Genomic DNA, 24,980 nt, shown 5'->3' on the forward strand with positions numbered 1-24,980 from the left:
CAATGGAGCCGGAGTGCGCGAACCCTGGGGGTTCCCAGTCAGTTAAGAGTTTGGGGTCTTGGAACATGGTAGCTTTTATCTCACTTTCTGTACATAGTGTACGATCTTACAGCCTTGTTACACTCGTGCTCAAGCGTAACGAGGCCGGTGAATAGCGGGAGAGGCCAAAACGAGATCCGCGCTGGGTGCCAAACAGTTTGTGGTGCAACCGGCCCGCTCCCGTCGGCAAAATCGGGATGTCAACGTAGCGTGGCGAGAAACCAATTATCACCACTTAAGCCCCATTTCCATACAATCAACGAGAGCCACCCCATATCCAATGGCATCCCGTCATTCATCGGCCCCCCCAGCAAGTGCCGATTAGTGCTCCTTTTGAAAAGCATGAACCGAGTGGAAGGGCTTCTGTGGGGAACTGAGGAGGTGAGTAGCAATCTTTGCTCACAGGCAAAGAGCCCGGGCCTGCTGGGCTTGCCACCCCTGTATACGGCGGGGTGTGGGCCACCATGGGATGGTGGGGATAGGCGCTGAGGGGGCAACTGGGGGGCAATCACTCGCAGCAACACCATGCCAACTCCTGGGCCCCAACACCATTCTGGGGGCAATCCTTGTCCCTGACCGTCTGCCCCACCGATGACCCATACCTCCCACAGTGCATAAAGTTTTTAATGTGCTGTACAATACCCCATTCCTGATAGGAACACAATACCCGTAAGCTACTGGAACCAGTCAACTCAACTCCCCATAGTAGTAATTGGGGGGGGGGGGGGGAGTGGAGCAAGGGTTAAGTCTGATGGGCCAGGATTGGCTTCACCAAATTAAATTTAATTGGTTGGAGATCTTTCAAATTAACAAAGGAGGCCTTCAAGATGTCTTTAAAAAATATCAGGAAGTTTTCCAAAACAAGTTAGGAAAGATGCAGGGCCTTAAAATAAAGATTTATGTTTTTCGGAGCTTGATCCGTCCCTTATGCCTTAGACGGGAAGTTTGAGTTTGAACTCAAGTGACTATAAGAATTAGATATCATCAAACCTGTACAGTTTTCGGAGTGGGCAGCGCCAATTGTGCCAGTGGTGAAGCCAGATGGAACAATCAGAATATGTGGGGACTACAAACTAAGGAAGTAAAAATAAAGTCTTCATAGTCCCAGATGACCATAGGCTGTTTTCCCCTTTGAGGAATGATATAACCTGATGATCACCACATCTCAGGCAAGGGGTAAGGTTCAGAAGGCGGTAAAAGAATTGAACCCTTGCTGTTGGCCTTGCTCTGATCCCGAACATGCTGTCCAGCCAACTGAGCTAAATGAAATTAAATGAAAATTGCTAATTGTCACAAGTAGGCTTCAAATAAAGTTACTGTGAAAAGTGTTCTGTAAACCAGCCCCCATTACACACTAAGTCTTAATGAGGCAGCCAAATTGGATCGATACCCAATACCAAGAATGGAAGGTTTATTTGCCAAATTAGCAGGAGGTTTAACTTATACTAAATTTGATATGGATCATGTGCACCAACAATTAGAGTTAGGCGAAGCTTCTAAGTAATTTGTCACCATAAATACCGACAAAGGCATGTACCAGTATACCCGATTACCCATTGGGTAACCTGTGCGATATTCCTGCGTACAATGGATCGTTTACTCCAGGACTCACCCAAGGTTGTTGTCTATCTAGATAATATAATAATTACAGGAGGTCTGAAGCGGACCACCTAGCAAATCTCAAAAGAAGCATTAAAGAGATTTAAGAAGGCCGGAGCAAGGCTGAAATGAGAAAAGTCGACCTTCCAAGCTCAGGAAGGAACATACTTAGGATTCAGGGTCGAAGTCAAGGTGCTGCACCCTAAGGAGGAGAAGATCAAAGCAACTAAAGATGTACCAGCTCCCGAAAATACATCAGAACTAAAATCCTTTTTAGGAACGCCAAACTATTATGGTAGATTTACCCCCAGTCTTTCTAGATTGTTCGCACCCTTACACACCCTACTCAAAAAGCACCAGAATCAGTATTGGAAAGAGCATTAGTAATAAGTCTCTGAACAGGTTAAATTAGCCTTACAATCATCCAGTCTTTTGCTCCATTTTGACAAATTAAAAGAAATCATTCTTACCTGCGACGTATCCCTTAACAGAATAAGGATGTTTTTGGCCCATAAGATTGAAGATGGTAGAGAATGACCTATAGCCTAAGCCTCAAGGACTTTGACCAATGCTGAATGAACTTATTCTAAAATTGAAAAGGAGGATTGGCCATGATATTCAAAGTCAAAATGTTCCACCAATATGTCTATGGACGACATTTCATAATCGTTACCGACCACAAACCCCTGTTGAGGTTATTTAGGGAGGATAAGGCTATTCATATAGCTTCAGCTAGGGACTAACGCTGGACTCTTGTGTTAGCAGCCTACGAGTACATGTTTCAACATAGGCTGGGCACCCACAACTTGAATGCGGACGCTTTGAACCATCCCCCCCTACCTCAGAGTATAGTGCCTCCACCGGTACCACTGGAGATCGTTCTTGCTTTGCACTTCCTTGATATGTTGCCAGTGTCGGCGAAGAAGGTCAAGCTTTGAATCCAAAAGGACCTCTTATTATCCCAAGTCAAGAACATAGCCCTTCACGGCTGGCACTGCGTTAACAAGTCTGAATTACTATGGCCCTTTCAGATAAAAAAAGATGAGTTAAGTTGTGAAGATGGTGTATTATTGTGGGGAGCTACGGTGGTTGTTCTGACCCCCACTAGGAAGCTATTTTTACAAGAGCTACGCTACACCCATCCTGGGATGACGAAGGTGAAGATGCTCACTCGCAGTTAAGTGTGGTGGCCTGTGATGGATATCGACATAGAGAATCTGGTCAAACAATGTGACCATTGTCAAATGCAGCTACACCTGCCTTCTGCAGCCCGAATCCACCCCTGGGAGTGGCCATGTCAACCTTGGGTGTGATTACGCATTGACTTAACTGGCTCCTTCCTGGGCTCCATGTTCTTGCTTATTGTTGATACTCACTCCAAGTGGTTGGAAATATACAAAATGAAGTCCGCGACCTCATCAGCAACGGTAAAGAAATTGCGACAAACATCTGGTCTCAGATAAATGGACAGCTTTTACCAGTGAAGAATTCCAACATTTTATGAGGACCAATGGTGTTCAATATATAAAAGCTGCTCCCTATCACCCTACTTCAAGTGGACTGGCTGAGAGAGCCGCCCAGACATTCAAGGCCGCAATGAACATGAACTCTTTGACCCCTTCACAACTCAGACTGGCCTGGTTCTTGCTCACTTATTGTACTAAGCATCATGCCACCACAGGTGCCACACCTGCCAAGTTGCTAATGGGCAGACGCATAAGAATGCAATTGGACCTGATGTTTCCACAGATTTGTTGGGGAGTGTGGAGGCTAAAGAAAATGAACAGAAAAGACATCACGAATCAAAGAAAGTTGAAAGAACATTTGTGGTGGGTGCACAAAGAACAGTACAGCCCATGAACAGGCCCTTCAGCCCTCCAAACCTGCGCTGATCATGATGCCTTTCTAAACTAGAACCTTCCGCATTTCCAGCATCCGTATCCCTCTATTCCCATCCTCTTCATGTATTTGTCAAGATGACTCTTAAACGTCACTGACGTCCCTGCTTCCACCACCTCCCCCAGCACCCCATTCCAGGCACTCACCACCCTCTGCATAAAAAAACTTGCCTCGCACATCTCCTCGAAAATTTGCCCCTCGCACCTTAAACCTATGTCCCCTAGTAATTGACTTTTCCACCCTGGGAAAAAGCTTCTTAGTTTAGTTTAATTTAATTTAGTGAAGAAATGTGGTGCTTCCCTTATTGTGTCCCTGGAACGGCTGTGATCAAACCAGGTCCAGTATCATATGAGATAAAAGTACAACAGAGAAGGTTAAAATAACTTTTGGACCAATTAATGAAAAGGAATTGCATACCAAACTAGTGGGATAACTTGGCCCTAACGAGGTAAATGCAGATAAAAGTAATGCCGCAGCAACCTGCCCAGAGGATGAAAACAGTATTGTTACAGGGTGAGCTGAGGAAACTTACCTGTATGGATCCATCTTCACCTATCAAGAGTTAGCCCATTGAGGGCCAAACACCAGTCATCTCTACTGCTGAAGCACCTGTCAGTGGATTGCATCACTCTCAAAGAAGTCCCCTGACCAACTGACCCTATAAGAGACGCTTTTGAGGTGAATCGTTAATTGGCTAGTTGTCCATGGATTGGTCTTCACTATTCACTTGTATCAGGAATGTGGTTCCTCACTGGGTTGTACATGGTTCTTCGCATTATTCCAAACAAAAATAAATCACAAAGAACCAGTGTTTCAAGTTATCCTTTGGGGTTTTGAGACACTCTCGCAAGTAACATCAACGAGGTTCTTTACACTTGGCTGCAGTGGTAGTGGCAGTGGTCACTTGATTGAGTAGGTGAGAGCAGGAGTAACTGTGTTTACCTGGACCGGGCACGTTGGTTGGGGGAGTAGGTTACCCTTCCCCGAGTTGTCCCCTTTTGGGAGCTCCTGGTCTGCTCTCCTTCTCGAAATAGGGTTCCACTGGGGATTTAGTCATCCGTGGCCTGCATTTTCTGAGTGAGAGTCTGAGTTCTTTGGATCAGCATTGCTGTACCTTTTCTTCATTTCGAGAGTAGGGCTGAGTGGCCTCATATCAACAATTCCAGTTTGTCCTCCTTCTTGAGGCCTGGACTCCCCTGTGGAAGCAGTGTCTTGTTTCTGGTGAGGCTACACTGTTCTGTCCCTGGTATCCTCTTTGTGAAGGTGTACAGTACTAGACCTTGTCTGGCGTTCTTTGGTTAATGCTGGTATTCCACTCTGTTTGGGGTTTCCTTTCCTTACTTGGGTAAGTAGGGTGCTGATACAGGTACATTGTTTCTCATGGGGTTCCCCTTATAGTGTTGAGTAGCGGAGGATGGTACCCCACCTGAGGCACCCAGTTGGTAGGTGTCTTGACAATTCTTCTTCTCCTTGTTGGTGAGGTTTCCGCGGTGGAGGGTGGTGCAAACCTTCGAGTATAGCCGGTGCCTCTGATGTGGCGAGAGAGGAGTGAGATCGGCTGTGAGCGAGTCTTGGCATGGTGTGAGTATCCTTGTTTGACTGGCTCCTGCATACGAGAGTGTACATTGCTAAGCCATGTCTTGTAACGGGGGCGGCATCTTGCTGCTCCCCTTGGCTTGGGCTGTTCCTTCTTGGCCTGGATGTCTTGGCAGGCTGGATGAGATTTTAAAGGAGCAGGTTTTCCTTTTATGTCTTATGGTGAGGGCCATGTGCTGATGGCTATGTCTTGTTATGCTGAGATCCCTGCTCTCGGTAGTACCTTATCCTGTCATTGTCAGTATGATGGGAGACACCAACGGCATTCATTTCCCCTGAACCAACTGTACAAATATTTGCTGGTCCTCTCGGTATAAATGTGTGGAATGATGATCGCTCTGTACTGTGCTGGATTTCTTTTTATATAATCTTTATTGTCACAAGTCAGCTTACATTAACACTGCAATGAAGTTACTGTGAAAATCCCCTCGTCGCCACATTCCGCCGCCTGCTCGGGTACACTGAGGGAGAATTCAGAATGTCCAATTCACCTAACAGCACATCTTTTGGGACCTGTGGGAGGAAACCGGAGCACCCGGAGGAAACCCACGCAGACACAGGGAGCACGTGCAGATTCGGCACAGACAGTGACCCAAGCGGGAATTGAACCTGGGACCCTGACGCTGTGCTACCGTGCTGCCCTGTTTTGGGGGATTTGCTGTGTCTTGTGCTAATATGTAAATATCCTCTTAAGACTTAAGTCTTCTTGAATTTTTTCTGTCGTTTCACTTTGTTATTTTGGGGTTAAAGAATTGTTGACTGGCTCCTACTAAGGTACAGACAAGTCTTATATCTGAGAAAAGGGTGTCATAATGTGTTAGGGATGCCTCTGGTATGATTGGGAGAGCTATGCTTTGGCGCCCACCCGAACATAGCATGAAGATCTCACCCTATATTCTTGTTGGCTGTACGAGCACTTGCTACATGGGAAGGTGTCACCATTTTACCATGTTTCCATGGCCTTATCCTCTTCTCCCGCACTCTCTGGCCTACTTGTGACAATGAGCGATTGTTATTATTATTATCCCATGGTACACATGGAGGCACCAAGTTTAGTTGAACCTACTGAACTTGGTGCTGAGGCATTTCTACCATGCTGTACGAATCCTGAGGATTTGTTGTGTAATTTGTACAAATGGAAAAACTCTAATAAAAATATATATTTTTAAAAAATCATAATCCAGTTATTGGGCTGGATTCTTCCGCCCCGCCTCAAGATGCCGGACGAGGACCATGTAAAGGTCCATTGACCTTGGCCGGAGAATCCCGTCCATTGTCTTTGAATACACATCACCGCATCATGATATTGCACACCAGAGGATTCAAGTTTATATTCCACTTTACTATCATTAAGTATAAGGAGCACGTAATTTATGTGTCAGATGACTATCTTCAAATTTGCAATGACTTGAAATGCCAATTGTAATGTTAATTTTTTTTAAGAGGATTAACTGTGAGGGGACGCGTCACAGAATATTATAGTCGATTCTGGCATGCATTAGTTCAGAATTCCAGCTCCACAATTCTTTTTTTAAAAATAAATTTAGAGTACCCAATTCATTTTTTCCAATTAAGGGGCAATTTAGCGTGGCCAATACCCCTACCCTGCACATCTTTTGGGTTGTGGGGGTGAAACCCACGCAAACACGGGGAGAATGTGCAAACTCCACACAGACAGTGACCCAGAGCCGCAATTGAACCTGGGACCTCGGCGCCGTGAGGCAGCAGTGCTGCCCCAGCTCCACAATTCTAACAGGTCAGATTGAATATTCTTCAAATTTTTAGTCACTCTTCTTTACTTTTTATTTTTACCCATTTAAGGTGATACTATTTCTCTCCAACTGTCTATGTTGGCCTGTCCCTGACAGATACCACCTGTTCTCACTCCCAGATAAGGGGAGTTTTTTTTTATCTCTGTCTATATTCACCTTTTAACAGAACCGATTTGAGATTGCCAATGCCCTCTATGTAAGCAACTGGCAGCTACCCATGAGATGGTCTATTACTGTACCAGTTTGCAGAGAATGTGGAAGGAATGTAGTCATCCAGCCAACTGCTTGCTATCAATGAGCTGGTCTATTAGTGTTACAGTTGCAGCAATTATGTTGAAAGAATCCTGTAACTCAGCATGCAGAACACATTCCTGCTTCTGAAACTACTACATCATGAACTTTCATTAAAATACTTTCCAAATTGAAACTGTTAAATAGTTCAACTGTTACTACGCTAATACTAGTCTAATGTTTCACAGGGTTCCAAAAAGTCACAATAAGAGTGTGTCACACCACAACAGTTGAGGTGCAGATTACCTCAACAGAAATAAACATTCCCACTTTGTTTTTCTGCGAAGGTGTTATTTATACTTCACACAATGAGTGGAGGAAGGTACAGATCGGATGTGAACTCACTCTAAAAATACATGTATAAGGACAGAGTTCCGCTTAGATGATTCAGTGAACATGCCCACTGTATCACTAATGTGACCAATGAAACATTTTGTAAATCCAGTCTCTAATAATTGAGTTTTTTCAACTGTTAGGAGCAACATGATAAGGAAGGAAGAATCTGCATTAATATAGCATCTTTCACAACCTCAATTCCAAGGGCATTCACAGCCAATGAAGTACATTTCAAGTGTAGTCATTCTGGTCAGGTAGGGAAATGCAGCTGTCAACTTGTAGACAAGCTCCCACAAACAACAATGAGATGAATTACTTCTTTCCAATACTCACTGCACTCCTAGGAAGAGGTGTCAACCTGGATTAGGTGCTCAGGTCTCTGGAATATGCCTATAAACCCATAACCTTCTGATGGAACGACAAGTGTACTACCATTGAGCCAAGGCTACCACATATGAGATAGGAATAGATGGGCGACATAGAGTACAGCCTAAGGTGTGTTACCCGAGTCTAAATGTAAATGTATTTTCAAACTTAATCAATAAAAATAAAATTAAGCACAACTCTTCTTTTCGCTCCTTGACAAGTCTCACACTCTTCCTCTGTCAACTCTGCCTTTCTAACTGTATTAAATAGTAAAGAAAGATGTATAATTACCCAACAGAATGATTTGCAGCACTGTAACACTGCTAATAGCTTATAACCTTATGTGCACGCGACACTTTCAATTACCTGGCACAGATGTATGCAGAGAGGAGCCTTCAAAGAAAGGCCTGAGCGTTTTGTGATGAATCTGATTCTGCTGTTACATGCAGAACTAACTGCCAACCTATTTTAGTCTTTTTGTTTTATCAGCATTGCATCCAAACTTGGTAACAAAGCAGGAATCAAGAATGCAGAATCATGATGACCTCCATTACAATACTGTTCTGCTTTTTTCTCATATGTATTGCTCTGCACCATCTCTGGCTACTGTGTTATGTTTCTCATTTTCTACACAGCAAATTCCTGTCCGGTAGTTATAACCCATCCTTCCGATCTGTGCCTTCAGACCTATGTTGAGCCATTCCATTCTAATTCCATAACATTCTATGCTAATTTTCTGGAGTTATTTTGAGACATTTTATGTTGTCCAAGTTATTGCTTTTTAGATAGTATCACATTTATGATCTTCTCCAGGCAAAACATAGGATTGTGTTGTTAATCTGACACTCATCCCTCATAAAACAATGTTGTTATAGTATCTCAGGCCCATACAACGGGTATGAAAAACTATAACCATCCTCTTCCTAGGTTATATAGAACTGCACTGTTCCAGCGTCTCAGAACCCTTTCTTCGTGTTTTATTGACCTATGATGTTACAGCGTCTCAAGTTTCCCAAGTAAGCTGTGTATCTATGATCTCAGAAGAGTTGCTATCTGAGAGAAAGACAAACTGTAGTGATGATGGAAGGACTGCAATTTGTCATCCGAGGTTAAGCCACGCTGTCACATACATAAGACTTGCCAGTTCTGCAAGTAGTGAGCAGCTCATATATCTGGCAAAGTCCAGGATTTCTACAGGTGCCAATGATTCCCTATTGACGTTTGTTCTTGTCTTTCTTTCTCTAAATCAGCACCTCACGGCAAACCTCCTGAGTACGCCCTCCTCAGCTTAAACCTATCCCGACACTGTGTTGTGGTTTGTATCTGTCCTTGGAAGGCGATGGCCAATCAGAACATTTGCTTTCCCTCTCTCTATTCACACTATCCTGCCAGTTGTCATGTACAATTTCTATAGAAGGGTCCTGGTGCTATAACTGTTACCCATACTGAATTAGTGACAGACTCCTCCCCCTCCCCATTAGACTATTTATCCTTGCTGTCTGCTTTCTCGGCAGCTGCTTCTACATGTAAGATTTTTTTTAAATGTAGACTTGCTCTAAAATGAGGTCCTCTGATGAGGTTTGTATCTCTTTGCAATGTGATCTGTAAAACTAGTGTACAACGTTATTAGAGGATACTGCTCTAACTGTTCATACTGTGGTTTGAATTCTGAGGTTATAGTTAGGGGAGTTCTTTGAATCCCAGGGCAGAATTGAAACACTGTCAAGAACTATCCAGACGGGATGTTGCCTACCGGAGCAGATCAGCAAATCCACGTATCTGAAAATCTGTGAGTATAATGAGAATATGTTAAAATTCTGGCGTGTTTGACCCTTTGGTGCCCTCTCTTCTAACGTGCTTGGTTGTCAGATGAATTGACGACCTTCAGCAAGATTCTGCAAAGCACACCCCGTATTATTAGGCATTGTTAGGCACTCAACTTTCCTCTGATTTCGGGTACTGAGAGGACAAGAATATGACTTTGGCCTACGCATTTCCCAATGCCACTCTGTAACTGATACTCAGAAGTGAGTAAGTTGATCCAGGGTGCCTCTCGTCAGGACTTTCCCTATCGTTCCATGGGAAAGCGTGTACCCGTTCTCTGCAAGTTCCCCGAGTATATGACATGGCCCACACTGGTAATCCATTCAGTGACACCGTGATCTTGAGAATACTACCACTCGGCTACTCCTCCCTCATGCCTTTTAACTGGCAACACCCTGGGGTGTTGCAGTTGCCTTATTTCTAATTAGGTTTGAATATGTTTCCTGACGTAGTAACTAGCAAATCCATTGCTTTTCGCTTTGGTAGTGGGGTGATGTAGCCATCTGCGGTGTTTCTGATTCATCTCCTTTCCTGCAGAAACAACAGGAAACCTAACATGAAAATTGCACACAGATGGACTTCTCAAAACATTTTACGCGACAAAGAGAATATTGAGCTGATGGGAAGCTTTGAGAGAGAGCCACCAATTATAGTTTGTTAGGAGGATTTTAAAGAGTCAGGTAGCAAGGCAACGTGGTTTCGGGAGTGAGTTTGAAAACACAGGGGTGTAGTGGATGTTGGAGTAGTGAGAACTGAGGAGGTTTGTCACTTGCATTGAACTTTTTCACAAAAAGGGCTTTGATCTCGCTGATGTAACTATTTAACTACAAGGTGCTACTGAAGCCAAAGTTTAACTTGCTTCGTGACAGGTGAACACAACGTCTTCACCACCACCCATCCCTCTTGTATCCCACCTTGTTTCTTTGGGACCCTCTGTGTTCAGGCTAATTTATTGGCCTCAATATTAGTTCTCTGCAAGATGAGTGGGTTTAACAATTTAAATATGGAGAGCACACCCACCATTATTTTACAGCAATGGGTATTGTGATGTCTGAGTATCCCGCAGGGAGAGGCCAGATACTTTATTAGCTTATCCAAATTGAGTTCCCACAGTGTAATTCACTGCTACTGCGCAAGATTTCCATGAGTGAAGAAACCCAAAAGAGGCAGGAACTGCTGGCTTAATAAGTGCATTTTTCAGCTCTCCTTGTGGGCCAGGAGGAGCAGGTGTGTTCCCCCGCTGTCACTCAAAGAAGACTTCGGCCTCCCATTGCAGCACATAGCCTCCCACATTCCCCTGTAATGTTTGCCAAACCGCTACCCCCCCCCCCCCCCCCACACCCCAACCACCCCCAAGGCTCTCATTGTTCCCCAGAATTGATAGCTTCTCTCTCCCACCTCCCCCACCCCCTACCCCCCCTCTCCCAGCATCCCCATTGTGTTTGCCAAGTTCCCCCCCCCCCCCCCCCCCCCGGCCATGCACGGACCCGGCCTGCCAGATAGTGATCCCCTGGCCACCCCCTGGCCAGGCCCCACCAGTCCCCTCAGCCCTTGCGGAAGCCACCCCCTCCCACCCGGCCAGCAGCTCCCGCCCAACCGTGGTGCTGAACACAGTCCGCAGCTGCCACGCCGGGTTCCTGACCGCTGAGACCACAGGTCAACGGCCCGGTCGGGAACTCGGCCCATCGGGGGCGGAGTATTGGGGAGGGCCTTCAAGCGACATGCAAAGGCCGTCCCAACGGCATGCGGCACGCGCCGCGATGACGCCATTTCGGAGGGGGCGAAGCCTACAAAACCTGCGTCAAACAGGCGCCACCCCCCCCGATTTCGGCGTCAAATGGGATTCTCCGCCCCATCGCCGATTACAAAATCAGCGTGGGGGAACGGTAAAACCCATCCAATCAGTTCTTGTTGTTCAGTTTCACAGAATCTCCCGGTCACTGACTAGATCCTTCAGCTATTTTCAACCTCCTCTGCACTCTCCCACCTCCCTGTAAATATTAGGGCCATTCTATAAATGGGCTGTTAAGAAGACAAGCTGGCTATGTTGAGGTGTGGGATTAGGTAGGGTGCTCTTTCAAAAGAGCCGGTGCAGACTCGGTGGACCGAATGGCCTCCTTCTGCACTGTAAATTCTATGATCTATGATCTATCATCTGTACATACGCATGTGTCAATGTTAACGCAAAATAAATTGTTGAAAATCGATAACTGCAGAGGCTCAAAATAAATCTTGAAATTTAATGCAGAGGTTGTGTCCTCAGGGTGTTGGAGATATCCACAATGATATCACCATACTTGTTGCAGACTGCAGATTCTCTCATTGATGCACAGAATGTGAAAGGGCAACTGGTATGAGTGCGCTGGCTTATTGCTGTCCCGTTTCCAGCAGTATAAAAAGCAGAAGCCATTAAAAGGAAAGAAGAGTTGCAGAGCAAGCTGTTCCCTGATCCCGCGTTGATCCCAGGTTATTCAGGCAGAGCACAACACAGAGAAACCCAATGCCAAATGTATATGTCACTGGCCTTCAGTCCGTTTCTATCTTTGTCTGTGGGATGATCACGAAGCTCAACACAGTCTGGAACATCAGACATGCTTGGTGCAAGTTCTAATTTTGATGTACCTCTGGGGTTATGGTAGCACAGTGAATATGCTACGGGACTGTTAATCGAGACAAGTTCAAACCCCACCATAGCAGCTGGGGAATTTGTTAATTTATTCAATCTGGGACAAAAAGTAAATAATGGTGACCATTGTCCAAAAAACCCATTTGATTCATTACTGCCCTTTAGGACAGGAAATCAGCAGTCCTTACCTCATCTGGTCCAGACCCACAGTAATGTGGTTGATTCTTTTTCTTCTTTTTAAAAATAAATTTAGAGTGCCCAATTCATTTTTTCCAATTAAGGGACAATTTAGGGCGGCACGCGGCACAGTGGTTAGCACTGGGATTACGTCGCTGAGGACCCAGGTTCGAATCCCGGCCCTGGGTCACTTTCCGTGTGAAGTTTGCACATTCTCTCTGTGTCTTCGTGGGTTTCACCCCCACAACCCAAAGATGTGCTGGTTAAGTGGATTGGCCACGCTAAATTACCCGTTAATTGGAAAAAAATTGGGTACTCTTAATTTTAAAAAAGCACTGCAGTTCATCCAGCGATGAGGAGATGGGCAGGACATATTCACAACATTTGGTTGGAATTCTGTTACATTTCCTGCTCATTTCAGAGCAGTTCGAAGAGGCAAATAGCTTTTGGAGGTGAAACATTTTTACTCTCATCTATCGTTCCGTTGTATCTTTCCTAAGCCTGTAATATGGCCGGTTTGCATTATCTGATGTACTTACTACCTGTCATCTGCTAATCAAATTCACATCTGCCTCAAAATCTGTCCCTGCCTCTGGTAATGAAGGAAGGAAACAGCAACAGCACCCTCCAGGCATCTGCAGCCACCAGCACGTGTAAGCAACAAACACAACCCGCAGCTGTGAAGTGCTCTCACAACTAACAATGCCAATTCCTCATTAACACTATCCTTCAACCATGAAGCTAGAGGCTGTTCACTGTCAAAGGGAGTTACAGTGACCTTCAGCATAGAACCAAGAACAGGGTTCTGTCCTGCAAGTGTTTGGTAGGACAGACAGACAGCAGCTATGGTTGTCACTGTTATGGGGATCCACAAAGGCTTTGAGGCTTGAAGGCCTCACAGGTGATAAGCCCCTCACCCCCCCCCCCCCCCCACCCCACGCAAGCCCAAGCCCTAGAGCGACCCCTGACCTGGAATGCTTCAGCCCCGGGTCCAAACCCAACCTCCATAAGGGGGTTCCCCCTCCCTCTCCCCCACCACCGCCCCCCTCCCGAGCACTGAGGGGCAGCTCCAGTGACATTGAGCTGCATGCCAGAAAATGGAAATGGCTACTCACATCCTCGGTTCCCCTCAGCAGCCATCGCGCCAGCTTCTCGTTTTAAAAAGGGGTGCAAAACGACGCCCGCATGATTTCTCGCTGGGGAGCTGTTTAACTCCCGGGAGGCCATTACATTCGACTTCAATCTCGCTAATGAGACGGAAATTAATGCAAATTAGGCATAATGATATGCTCGCCATATTTGGGCATGAACTGGAACTCGCCATCAGGAGCGGGCCGGTTCAATAGCAATCTGGTCCCCCCCCCCCCCAGTTTTGGCCTTTTCCGCTATTTAACAGGCGTGCCCAGATCTGCACCGGGCGCAACACGGTGGTTACATCGCGCCCCAAATTGTGAGAAGGTGTTGACTCACAGCACTGAAATGCTCCTAATTCTCCACAAGATGGCAATCTCATTCAGAAGCCTTCCGGATGTTTGCTGTTTGCACCAGAAAATGAATTAATTGAATGAGTTTCAATTTCCTGCTGTTTGCATTAAGGTGGTGATAAAAATGATTTGAGGTGAGCTGTCCAGCTACACCTCAATTATGGTCAAAGCCCTTGATTTTGTGACTACATCTTGTAACACACTTGTGCTAATTTATCGTATTTTGTGTTGCGTTCAATACAATGTCAGAAACTAGAACCGTACAGAGAGCTCCTGGCTTTATTTGCTGCCAAGTAATGATGGCTGTTCTTCAAAGACTTCATTGAGCAACCCCTGGCTGTGTAAAGATTTGGTCATCACTTAGGAAGGGAAGGTTACCATAGAGACTGATTCCTGATAGCCGGCCTATCCAGCAAGATAAGAATAGTTTCTGTAGCAACAGATTGCCCATGAGAGAGAATTATATTTGATGGTAAAATGTATTTTTATGGGGAAGCAGAGTTGCTTCAAAACTCATCATATTTCAAGGTTTATTCTTGTTTTTTGTGTTCTTTTCGAAAAAGCCTTTTTCCTCTGTCCTTTCTGCTTAAAGAGATGCATAAGCATCAAGACACAAAAATAAGTAAAACAATTTGGATGCTGGAATCTGAAACAAGAGCAGAGTATGCCGGAGAATTCAGCGGGTCTGGCAGCATCTGTAGGGAAAGCATCAGGACATGTTCTTTATTACTCAGGCAGCCACGACTCACTCAGACATTTAGGGTGCGATTCAGCCAATGCATCGTGTCCAGTGTGGAGCGAGGCGCGACGGGTGGATGGCGTATGAGGCCCAATCAGGCTTCTGGCCGATCACGAGTCACTCGACTCGTGGTTCCTGGCACGATCAGGATCACGTCCTCGCTGGGCCACTCCAGCTAGTCCTCAACCGGACGCCAATTAGTACTGATCTCCACAGGCAGAGGAGACCAGTCGTGAAGGCCACTGGGGGGCCTCAGAGGCCATTGAAGCTCCTTGGGTGGTCGAGGACAGGACTGGACAGTACCCCGGCACTCCCCAAGGAACCAAGGCCCCTTGGCAGTGCCAACCTGGTTCTGCAATGGTGCCCAGTTGGCATTTTCAGGGTGCCAGGGGCACTCCCCGGGTGCCAGGCTGTCAGTGCCAGGATGCCCAGGTGCCAGTATGGCACTGCCAATGTTCAGGGCCTGAGAGGGTACCATGCCCATGAAAGGGGGGACTGAGGGGGTATGAAGGTGGTGAAAGGGATGAAAGAGGTTTGGAGCCCCGAAAGGGGGGCAGGGTGAAAGGGGGGACCCTCAGCGACCCCATAATAGGGTGTCCTCACTTGGGGTGCGGGTGGTAATGCCCATGTGTGCGGAGAGGTGACAGTGCCCATCGGTGGAGGATGTGAGGGACCCTCAAGCTCACTTAGAGATGGGGGAACCTTCCAAAATGTCGCCCTGATCTCTGAGGAACTGATCTTGCCGCTGCGTTCAGCTCCCCATTGTTGAAAAAAATTTCTAAGTGTGGGCTAGACCAGGGATAAACTCCCCAAGCTCCCCAAAAATTATTACGGGTACGATTTAACGGGAAAAGGTATAAATGCCGTATCGGGCGAGATTTTCCGGGTGCTTCTCGATGATTCAGCTGGTGAGACTGCGGCCAGTATGTAACGGCACTTAGTGCCGGAAATGATCCCCCACAAGCTCCATGGCGTAAATGGCTGTCCCGCCAACTGATTCACCTGGACCGTGCGCAGCAGCTCCCCGATAAGGGGGAGCTGCTCATAAACGCATCTTCTGAACACACTCCACTCATCACACAAGCATGACACCACGTGGACCTGCTCCACGCTTTGGGGATGCCAACCTTGTCGTGTTGGGTGTTCCAATGCACAAATGATCCAACACGGTTGTAGATGGTACAACTCTGTTTTATTGTCTTAACAATGACAACTACTAACTGCTGGCTTGGGTACGTGCTTCACCAGCTAACCTGTGGACCCAGCCCTATCACTATCTTAGTGAGGCACTCAGCGCATGGTCTATGTCTGAGTGGCACGCTGTGAGCTCTGTGCTCTGAGCTATCTCCTGGTAGAATGAGCGGGAACTGTGGTGTTCCCTGTTTTATAGTGCGTGTGCTCTCACTGGTGATTGTCTGCGATGTTATGTGTGTGCTGGTTGATCCAACTACCTGTCCATCAGTGTGTGTGTGATTGCACCATGATATGTTGATGTGGATATCATGACATCCCCCCCTTTCACAAGCATATGTGCCTACATGCTAATAAATAGAAACGTGTACTGAGTGCATCTGAGTATGTGTGTGCAATATTTACAACATGTACATGAGGCTACAGAGGAAGGTGTCAGGTGCAACAGAGCAACGAGGCTGTACCAATAACAGAACAAATGCAATCAGCAAACGACGAGAGAGAGAACATCTGGAACGACAAGAAAGAAACACGTTAACAGTCTGTAAAACAATTCATTGAGTCCAATGTGCTAACAGGCTCATAAGTCAAGTCTCTCAGGTGGGCGACGAATTTGGGTTGACCATTAGGGTGGCACACCACTCATCGCCCGGATCAATGCTGTGCACTGGCAGCTGGGGACATCCGGTTCTTGTGGATTACCGCAACGCGGAAGAGCTCCCTGTCTTCGGTATCGCTGGTCTGCATGCTATCGGGATATGACTCGGTGTAGGGGGGCAGAATCGCCCGCACGTCCCTGCGAGGCTGGCGGAATTGTTGGGAGTTGACAGGTTGAGCTGCTCGACAGCAGGTAGCATAGTGGCCCATCCTGCCACAGCGGAGGCATTGTCGCGCTTTGGCCGGACATTGCCGCTTTAAATGGGCGGAGCCACAGTTGCCGCACGTCGTGATGTCATGGCGTTCGTTGCGCCACCGCGCATGTGCGGTGCGGTCCTGCGTAGAGCGCGCCTGCGCATCACGTCCCTCTGCGTACAAGCGCGGGAGGCCTCGGAAAGCGCGTGAAATGGCCGCCCTCGTCCGGGCCCCGGGCTGGGAGGAACTCGATCGACTGGACCCGCTCTGCCCCGTAGGACCCCTGCCGTGCCGTTTCGGCCGCCTGGATTTGGGAGTACCGGCTGGTCGCGTTCTCATGGAGGACGCAGGTCTCGATGGCAGTCGCTAGGGTGAGGCGCTTTATTTTTAGAGGCCTCGGAAAGCGCGTGAAATGGCCGCCCTCGTCCGGGCCCCGGGCTGGGAGGAACTCGATCGACTGGACCCGCTCTGCCCCGTAGGACCCCTGCCGTGCCGTTTCGGCCGCCTGGATTTGGGAGTGCCGGCTGGTCGCGTTCTCATGGAGGACGCAGGTCCCGATGGCAGTCGCTAGGGTGAGGCGCTTTATTTTTAGGAGCTGCTGGCATAGGGTGTCCGAGATGACCCTAAAAACTATCTGATCCCGTATCATGGAGTTAGAGGTGGCCTCATAGACGCAGGACTGCGCAAGGATACGGAGGTGTGTCAAGTAAGATTGGAAAGGCTCATCCTTACCCTGCAGGCGCTGCTGGAAGAGGTACCTCTCGAAGCTCTCATTGACTTCCACGCTGAAGTGTTCCTCGAACTTCAGAAGCACCGTCTTATATTTTGTCTTGTCCTCGCCTCCCGCGAATGCCAGGGAGTTATAGATGTGGATGGCGTGTTGCCCCACCGTGGAGAGAAGGAGGGCGATCTTCCTGGTGTCCAATGCATTCTCCCTGTCTGTGGCTTCGAGGAAGAGCTGGAAGCACTGTTTAAACAGCTTCCAGTTTACGCCGAGATTGCCAGCGATTCAGAGCGGCTGCGGTGGGCTGATGTTTTCCATGGAGCAGGATGGCGGATTTCTGAAAGGGTGCAGGTAGGTCTCACAGTCGCTGGTTAGCTTCCACTACTGGTATCATGTCGTGTTTGGTGTTCCAATGCACAAATGATCCAACACGGCTGTAGATGGTACAACTCTGTTTTATTGTCTTAACAACGACAACTACTAACTGCTGGCTTGGGTACGTGCTTCACCAGCTAACCTGTGGACCCAGCCCTATCACTAACTTAGTGAGGCACTCAGCACATGGTCTATGTCTGAGTGGCACACTGTGAGCTTTGTGCTCTCAGCTATCTCCTGGTAGAATGAGCGGTGTTCCCGAATGAACTGTGGTGTTCCCTGTTCTATAGTGCGTGTGCTCTCACTGTTGATTGGCTGAGATGTTATGTGTGTGCTGGTTGGTCCAACTGCCTGTCCATCAGTGTGTGTGTGATTGCACCATGATATGCTGATGTGGATATCATGACAAACCTGGCCAGGCTGCTGGACGCCATGGAGACGGGATGGGACATGCTGCTCCCTCGAGTGTGTAGGGGGTCCATCCACAGGGCCGCCAGTTCTACCTGGGCGATAATGGCAGCAGCCGTCAGGTGGGTCAGGGCAGGAAGAAGCCCAACGACCTCCACCGGGCCGCAAGGGTAAGTTAACACCAGCCCCCTGGTATCATTCTTGCCTGCCACCACCCTGACCTTTCAATGCTCACAATGCCCTCTCTTTGTCCCCGTAGAAGTTAACCCAAAATAGGCGGCAAAGAGCCCAGACGGACGGCGGGGTTCCGAACACTCCCCTATGAGGATCGGGCCCTGGAAATCGTGGTGTTAACCGAGGATAGAGCAGTCACAGACAATGAGGTCGGCCTGCACCACAGATGTGAGGATCCACTGCCCCTTCACCCAGATGACCTTCTCAAGTTGTTCATGTCAGACAAAATGATCCTTCCCTCTCACTGACCACATGTCCATTCTCTCGCAGGATCACCATCTGTTGAGGGCCATACCATTAGGGTATGGCCCTAGGATTCATGAGCGGATGTCAGTAACACGCCGGCGAGTGCATAGACGATTGGAAGAGACCCAAAGGCTATGGGCGCAGGTAACGCAGAGGCTTTTGAAGTTCACTCCAGCTTCCCCTTTGTCTCATGGAGTCCCTCAGGGCCCCAGATGATACCAAGGCCAGGGTGGCCTCAGCAGTGGAAAGCCTGGATCACGAGGTCAGCCTCTTCAAAGATGGTATCCAAAGCATGGCTCAGTCTGTGACGACCATTGCTGTGGGCCTCAACAGCATGTCCCAGCCACAGGTGGACATTGTCGAGGTGCTGCAGATCATCGCCCAATCACTGAGGAGCATGAATCCTATGGTGCGGACAACAGGCATGTGGCGCACTGGTTTGCACTGGGACTGCGGCGCTGAGGACCCGGGTTCGAATCCCAGCCTTGGGTCACTGTCCGTGTGGAGTTTGCACATTCTCCCCGTATCTGTGTGGGTTTCTCCCTCACAACCCAAAGATGTGCAGGTTAGGTGGATTGGCCATACTAAATTGCCCCTTATTGGAAAAAGAAAATAATTGGGTAATCTAAATTTATTTTTAAAAAAGAACAGGGCGGCTGGGTCCCTGCAGAGGCCGCCCAGCAAGAACATCAAAGGCCACAGGGCGTGAGAAGTAGCAGGCTGCCCCCACCTCCAATGTGCATCCTAAGGACACACCTCTATGTAGCAGCAGAGCACGGAAGCTTAAGAGGATTGAGGTTCACTGGATGGGCACTGGGGGTGGAGGTGGTAGGGGGGCACCATCTGCAGCGAGGGACAATGAGAGTTTAGAATGTTCACAATTAAAACATGTTACACCAGATATATGCAAAGCCTCTGTCACATTATTCTTCACAGCGGGCCGGCCCGCACCCCCACCCCCTGTTGCCCAGTGCCCCCCCCCCCACCCATGGCACGGTGGCCCTATAGCAAGAGCCCCCGGTGCAGGCCACATTCAGGTGATGGGTGTGAGTGCGCAGTCAGCACAAAGACAGGAATCAGACTTTGGCATAGACTGAGGAGCACCAGAGTTTACCTCACAGTGAGTTATCATCATTCTCCTGACTTGTATATTGACCCACTGACAGTGCTGCCACAGGCCCATCACCCTGGAGTGAAGTTACACAGACCCTAGGAGGGTGGAACAGTGCAGTCGGGGGGGGGGGGGGGGGGGGGGGGGGGGGGGGCAGGAAATGGGGAGGGGTTGGGGCAGGTTCTGGCAATGGGGAGGGAGGGGAAATGGGTGGGAGGTGTGGTGGCGGTGGGGTGGTCAATGTGGGAGGGGATGATGGGTGGTGCTGGGGGGTGACGGAGGAGGGATTGGGGGGGGAAAGGATGGATTTGGGGAAGGGGGGTTAGGAAGGATTGGGGGAAGGGGCGATTGGGGGAGGACAGGGGGTGAACTGACGGAGAAAACCTCGACTTCTGAGAGGCGGGGTTGAGGGTCTCTCTGGTTCTCTGGGCATGCCAGACACACGCCACCGCCTGTCCACCTTCCTCCGGTTGCCCCCGTGGGTCCTGCCCGGGTTCGGCCTCCAGCCTCTCCTGGCTCTGCTCCTCCTCATCCTCCCCAGACATGGTTGCATGTTCTTCCTCCTCCTCCAGCATATTGCCCCACTGCTGTGCCAGGTTGTGGAGGGCACAGCAGACCACCACAAAGTAGGGTGCCTCTGGGGGCTGCACTGTGGTGCACCACTGGAGCAGTCCAGACATTGGAATCACATTTTGAGCAGCCCAATGCTCTGCTCAAAGACAGCACAGGTGGCAACATGGGCCTCATTATATCGAGTCTACACACCGGCCTCTATCCTCTGCACTGGTGTCATCACTTGTGGGCTGTAGCTTGTGAAATGCTCAGAAGTCTTCACCCAAGCCCTGGAATGAACTGGTTGCACAAATGTTCAGGGCTGCGATGACCTTCACGCCCACCGGGAACGGGCATCTCCTCCTCCACAGGGTCCCAGGTCCGCAAGGACTAGGCACAGGTGCTGCACCGTCTCAATGGGATGTGAGGCAATAAAACTAATCTGAGACTAGGCACGTGTACCCACAAGAATGCACTTGAGAATATTTTGTTTATTAAACGGTCAACAGTACCTGTAAAAAAAGATATGAAAACCAACTCCTTAACAATCCATATAATCACACCAACCATTAATCAACAAGGAGAAGGCACCATGCCATACACACTCAAGTACCTTTTTATTACAGAATATTGGCACAAACACAAAACTGCAACAGTTCATTTGTACAAAGAAAACTAAACACATTGTATCATCCCATGCAGGTCCTCAACAGAGGGGAAGATCCTTGCCATTCGGTCATTTTATGTATCAGTCTCTGTCCACGAGCCTCCATTGTACAGGTTTTCTTATATGGCCTAATTTAATCGGAACCAAAGCTCAGTATCCACAAGTTTCACTGCCGTTCAAGGTGTAGTAAAACAGTCTCAATGTCCAGCGTGTTAGATTCGCGGAGACGTGCTAGTCGACATGCAGCACTCACCACACTTACAATAAAGTCACCAGCAATCCGCAAAAGCATTTCTTCAACACCTTCATCAAGTTGCTCATTCAGATCAATTCGCCTCTCTCTCCCTCTCTCATAGCTCCAGCAGTAGACTCCCCAGCAGTGGAAAATCACATCGACTCGGAGTACACCAGAAGAGAGAAAGAGCTCCCCTTCCCCTTCTCCAGCCCAGGGAGCAGGTCATCTTAATACACCCCCTTTCCTTACTCCAGGCTACAGAAAAAGAAGGAAACAGCAGCTGGGGCTCCGGATATTTGCAGCCACAGGCCGCAGCAAGCAGCAAACACAGCCTGCAGCACCACTTCATAACAGTAAATGGTTAACAGTAACAAAGATTTGATCGACTACGTAACATTCCACATATCACACTAACCATTAAACAACAAGGAAACTTCACTGTTCCATTTTGGCACAGTCTTCACCAGCCGCTGACGCTCCCGCGCATGGGCGGACTTCCGCCGCTCGGCAAAGTCCTTTTGGCCCCGGCTGGCGTGGCGCCAAAGGCCTTTCCCGCCGGCTGGCGGCGGGCCAACCACTCCGGTGCGGGGCTAGCCCCTCACGGTGAGGGCTTGGCCCCTAAAGGCACAGAGAAATCTGCACCTTTGGGGCGGCCCGACGCTGAAGTGGTTCACGTCACTCCATCCCGCCGGGACCCTCCGTGCCGCCAGGTAGGGGAAAATCCCGCCCAGGGTATCACCCCTCACAGATTCCTCATCAGAAATAGAGAGTGAGCCTGAGAATGTGTTATCATGTCCAGAACTTGGTCATAGAAATGATCTGTCCATCAATGTGTTACTTGTTCCACAATCATTGCCATTCTCTGTCCAGAAGCCGTAGCTGTGCAGGCCCTCCAACACGGCCCAATCTCACCGTAACCAACTCCTGGCATCCACATATTCCACTGGTGCTCAAGGTACAGTTGAACATTTTTGACTTCCAGTGTGTTTAACCGCGGTGACATGCCAGTTACATGCACCGTGTTTCAAAAACAGCTGCTCAAACTCCGTCGCCATCACTTCGGCCAACTTTTCCACTAATGGGCGCGGCCCCACTTGGCGAGCTTACTCCCGCCATCTTTCCTCCTGCTGAACTTCCCACCAAACCCGCCGCAGGACTTTTGTTCGCCCCCTTTTTCCCTGGATTCTTTTACTGGGATTTCAACATCCTTTAGTTGCCTTAGACTTTCCCACGAATGTTCATATAAAACTCTCTCCAAAAACTGGGTGCAAAGGGCCTAGAAAACAAAGACTCTGGCAGGATCCACCAAATGTGAGACCTCCACTTCCATGCCGCCACTGGAAGTCCCCCACTATAGGTTATTCTGGATGTTTGACATCGCAATGTATTTTCCAGATAGGAGGGCAGAATAATCTGAATTGGTCACCAGCATGTATGCCAAGACATCAGATTGCAATGTGACATGGTACCACGTGTGCTGCCTCAGACAAGAGAGTACAGTGAGCTGCAATGGTCAGTGCTACGTGCCTTCCCTCATGCCGGTTCAGACTTATGTGAAATATGAGATGAATATAAGTGTCTGATTTTTGATTTTGTTCTATGTGAATTACCAAAACCTATTGCATAGCATTTTGGTACTTTGAAGATTTCTGGTAAAGGTCTTAAGTTGTTGCTGACTTCACATTGCACAGTGCTGTGAAAGACGTCACCTCACAAAATTATATTAAGTGCCCATTCTACACTAAAGTAAGAATTTAATTCCCTACTTGTTACGCTTCCAGAGTCTCAGCATCTGTAATAAAATCAGTAAATGCTAGGAATTCTCTATGGTGTGGCAAGCAGGTCACCACGATGGGTGATGGAGGAGGTCGTCTGGGTCTGACTGGATGCTGGGCCTCGGGCCTACAGTTGGGCTCCTGCCTCCAGGCTCTCGCCACCTATGGGAACCTGGAGACTGGGCATTTCCAGTTGGCCTCAATTAGGCTCTTAATGAGCCTAACTGGCTACCCATCATATGCAAGTGGGTAGCCCTGCCGGCCCCCAAATCATGCCTCTGCGAAAATAGCCCAGAGGCTGGTTGTGCCAGGGTACTAGCATGCTGGCTGGCAGTGCTATTTTTAGGCGCTGCCCAACTTTTAATCCCATCCTTGGCAAGGACTGGAATTCCTGTTCAATCTTTCAGATTTCGGTGATGCTGCCTGACCTTTTGAATATTTCCATCATTTTTCTGTTTTCAATTCAGAGTTCCAGTATCTGCGGTATTTTGCTATTCTGCCAACACCTGCAATCTTGTATTGACATCATCATCAGAATCCTGCACTAATCTGCTCCCGGCCACCACCTTTATAGCTCCTGATGAGATCATCCAAATATTATCTTTTATTGTTATTTCAGGTCTCAGTGTAAAGAGCAGGCGATTCTTGAAAAGGATTTCACCAGCCACGTTCTCAATAAGTCAAGACAGCTCTTAGATGAGGGGCAAGAGGACCCAGCAGAATACTGCATAGGTGAGTCCCTTGAGCACCAGAGGATCACAGGTTATAGTCTCAGGTAAATGATCATATAAGCCACAAAATTCAGCTCTGTAGCATTCATTTTTTTCAGCAATAGAAGAGGGCTTAATTTAAACATCCCTGATTCCTCCCCCCACCACCCACCCATAATCAGAAAAGTGTTTTTGATTTATTTCCCCCTTTACAAGCAGTGGCGTATTTCCCAATCCCTCAGTTTTGCAATGATCCAATTTCTATTAATAACCCCACAGCAAACTCGAGATAGGATGAATTCAGAGGGTTAGTTTATTTGCACACACTCAAGGTGGGAGGACGGTTGCAACGTAGCCCCCTTTGTATCATACAATTAGAGAGGCATTGGGAAAGAAAGATTTACAGGGCAAAGACTACAGAGAAAATAATTATTGTTTCACGTGTGACCAGAGCCCAGAATCAAAGTCCAATTTTGTATTCCTTCACAGAGGTTGACAGGTTGAAAACTGTGATTCTGGATAATTCACTTTTCCAGACTTCCATGATGAGATAGGCACGCAGAGAATAATTAGACATTCGGCAATGGTACAGAGGTTCCAGTAGAAACTGCGTAGATGAGGGCCAAACATTCAAATCTGGACAGAACCTCTTTTTTGTGCGGCTGCTTGGTAGATAGAAAGATGGCACACTGCGCTTTGCAGCTGCACAAGGCAACATTACCGTTTTCACCAGCTGTGGGGGTAATGTCACATGACTCTCACCTCTCCACTTTGGCTTTGACCCAGGTTGTATATCCCTTTATCTGGGTTCCTGAGATTGTTAATGTTCCAACCATTAAGTCTTAATGGAAGGTGGCAAGGTCCTTTTTCCTAGTAGACAAATCCACTCTGGTTGGCCAGCCCTGGCTTATGAAACGTTGACGTATTTTGTATAATTCCCTGTCAATTTGATCTCTGCAGCCCCCAGGGGTCATTATCATATCTTCAGAGATAACGAGGCATAGGTTTCTGCCAATGGCTCTTATTGTTTGAGCGTCACAGCCAGACACCTCTTCAGCCATTTTAAAAGGTCCAGTTTTGAAATTTTAGAAATTAACCATGAGGATATAACATATATATTAAAAAAATGAAAAGTGTGAGGTCTTAATCCCG

At 48.0% G+C, this 24,980-nt stretch overlaps 1 protein-coding gene across 2 annotated transcripts in view; it reads left to right on the plus strand.

Annotated features, from left to right (window-relative positions):
* The first annotated feature begins 9,410 nt into the window (after positions 1 to 9,410).
* LOC140388509 (SRSF protein kinase 3) overlaps positions 9,411 to 24,980 on the plus strand; it is a 56,414-nt gene continuing 40,844 nt past the window's right edge. Inside the window, exons 1-2 of one of the 2 annotated variants that reach the window (XM_072472822.1) lie at positions 9,411 to 9,687; positions 23,738 to 23,850. In XM_072472822.1, the coding sequence (XP_072328923.1) occupies positions 9,641 to 9,687; positions 23,738 to 23,850 (160 nt within the window). In that variant the 5' untranslated portion in view covers positions 9,411 to 9,640. The remainder of the gene's footprint in view (positions 9,688 to 23,737; positions 23,851 to 24,980) is intronic. The other variant, XM_072472823.1, reaches the window with a different exon arrangement.

The sequence above is a fragment of the Scyliorhinus torazame genome, chromosome 13, assembly GCF_047496885.1.
Source record: "Scyliorhinus torazame isolate Kashiwa2021f chromosome 13, sScyTor2.1, whole genome shotgun sequence".
Lineage (NCBI taxonomy): Eukaryota > Metazoa > Chordata > Chondrichthyes > Carcharhiniformes > Scyliorhinidae > Scyliorhinus > Scyliorhinus torazame.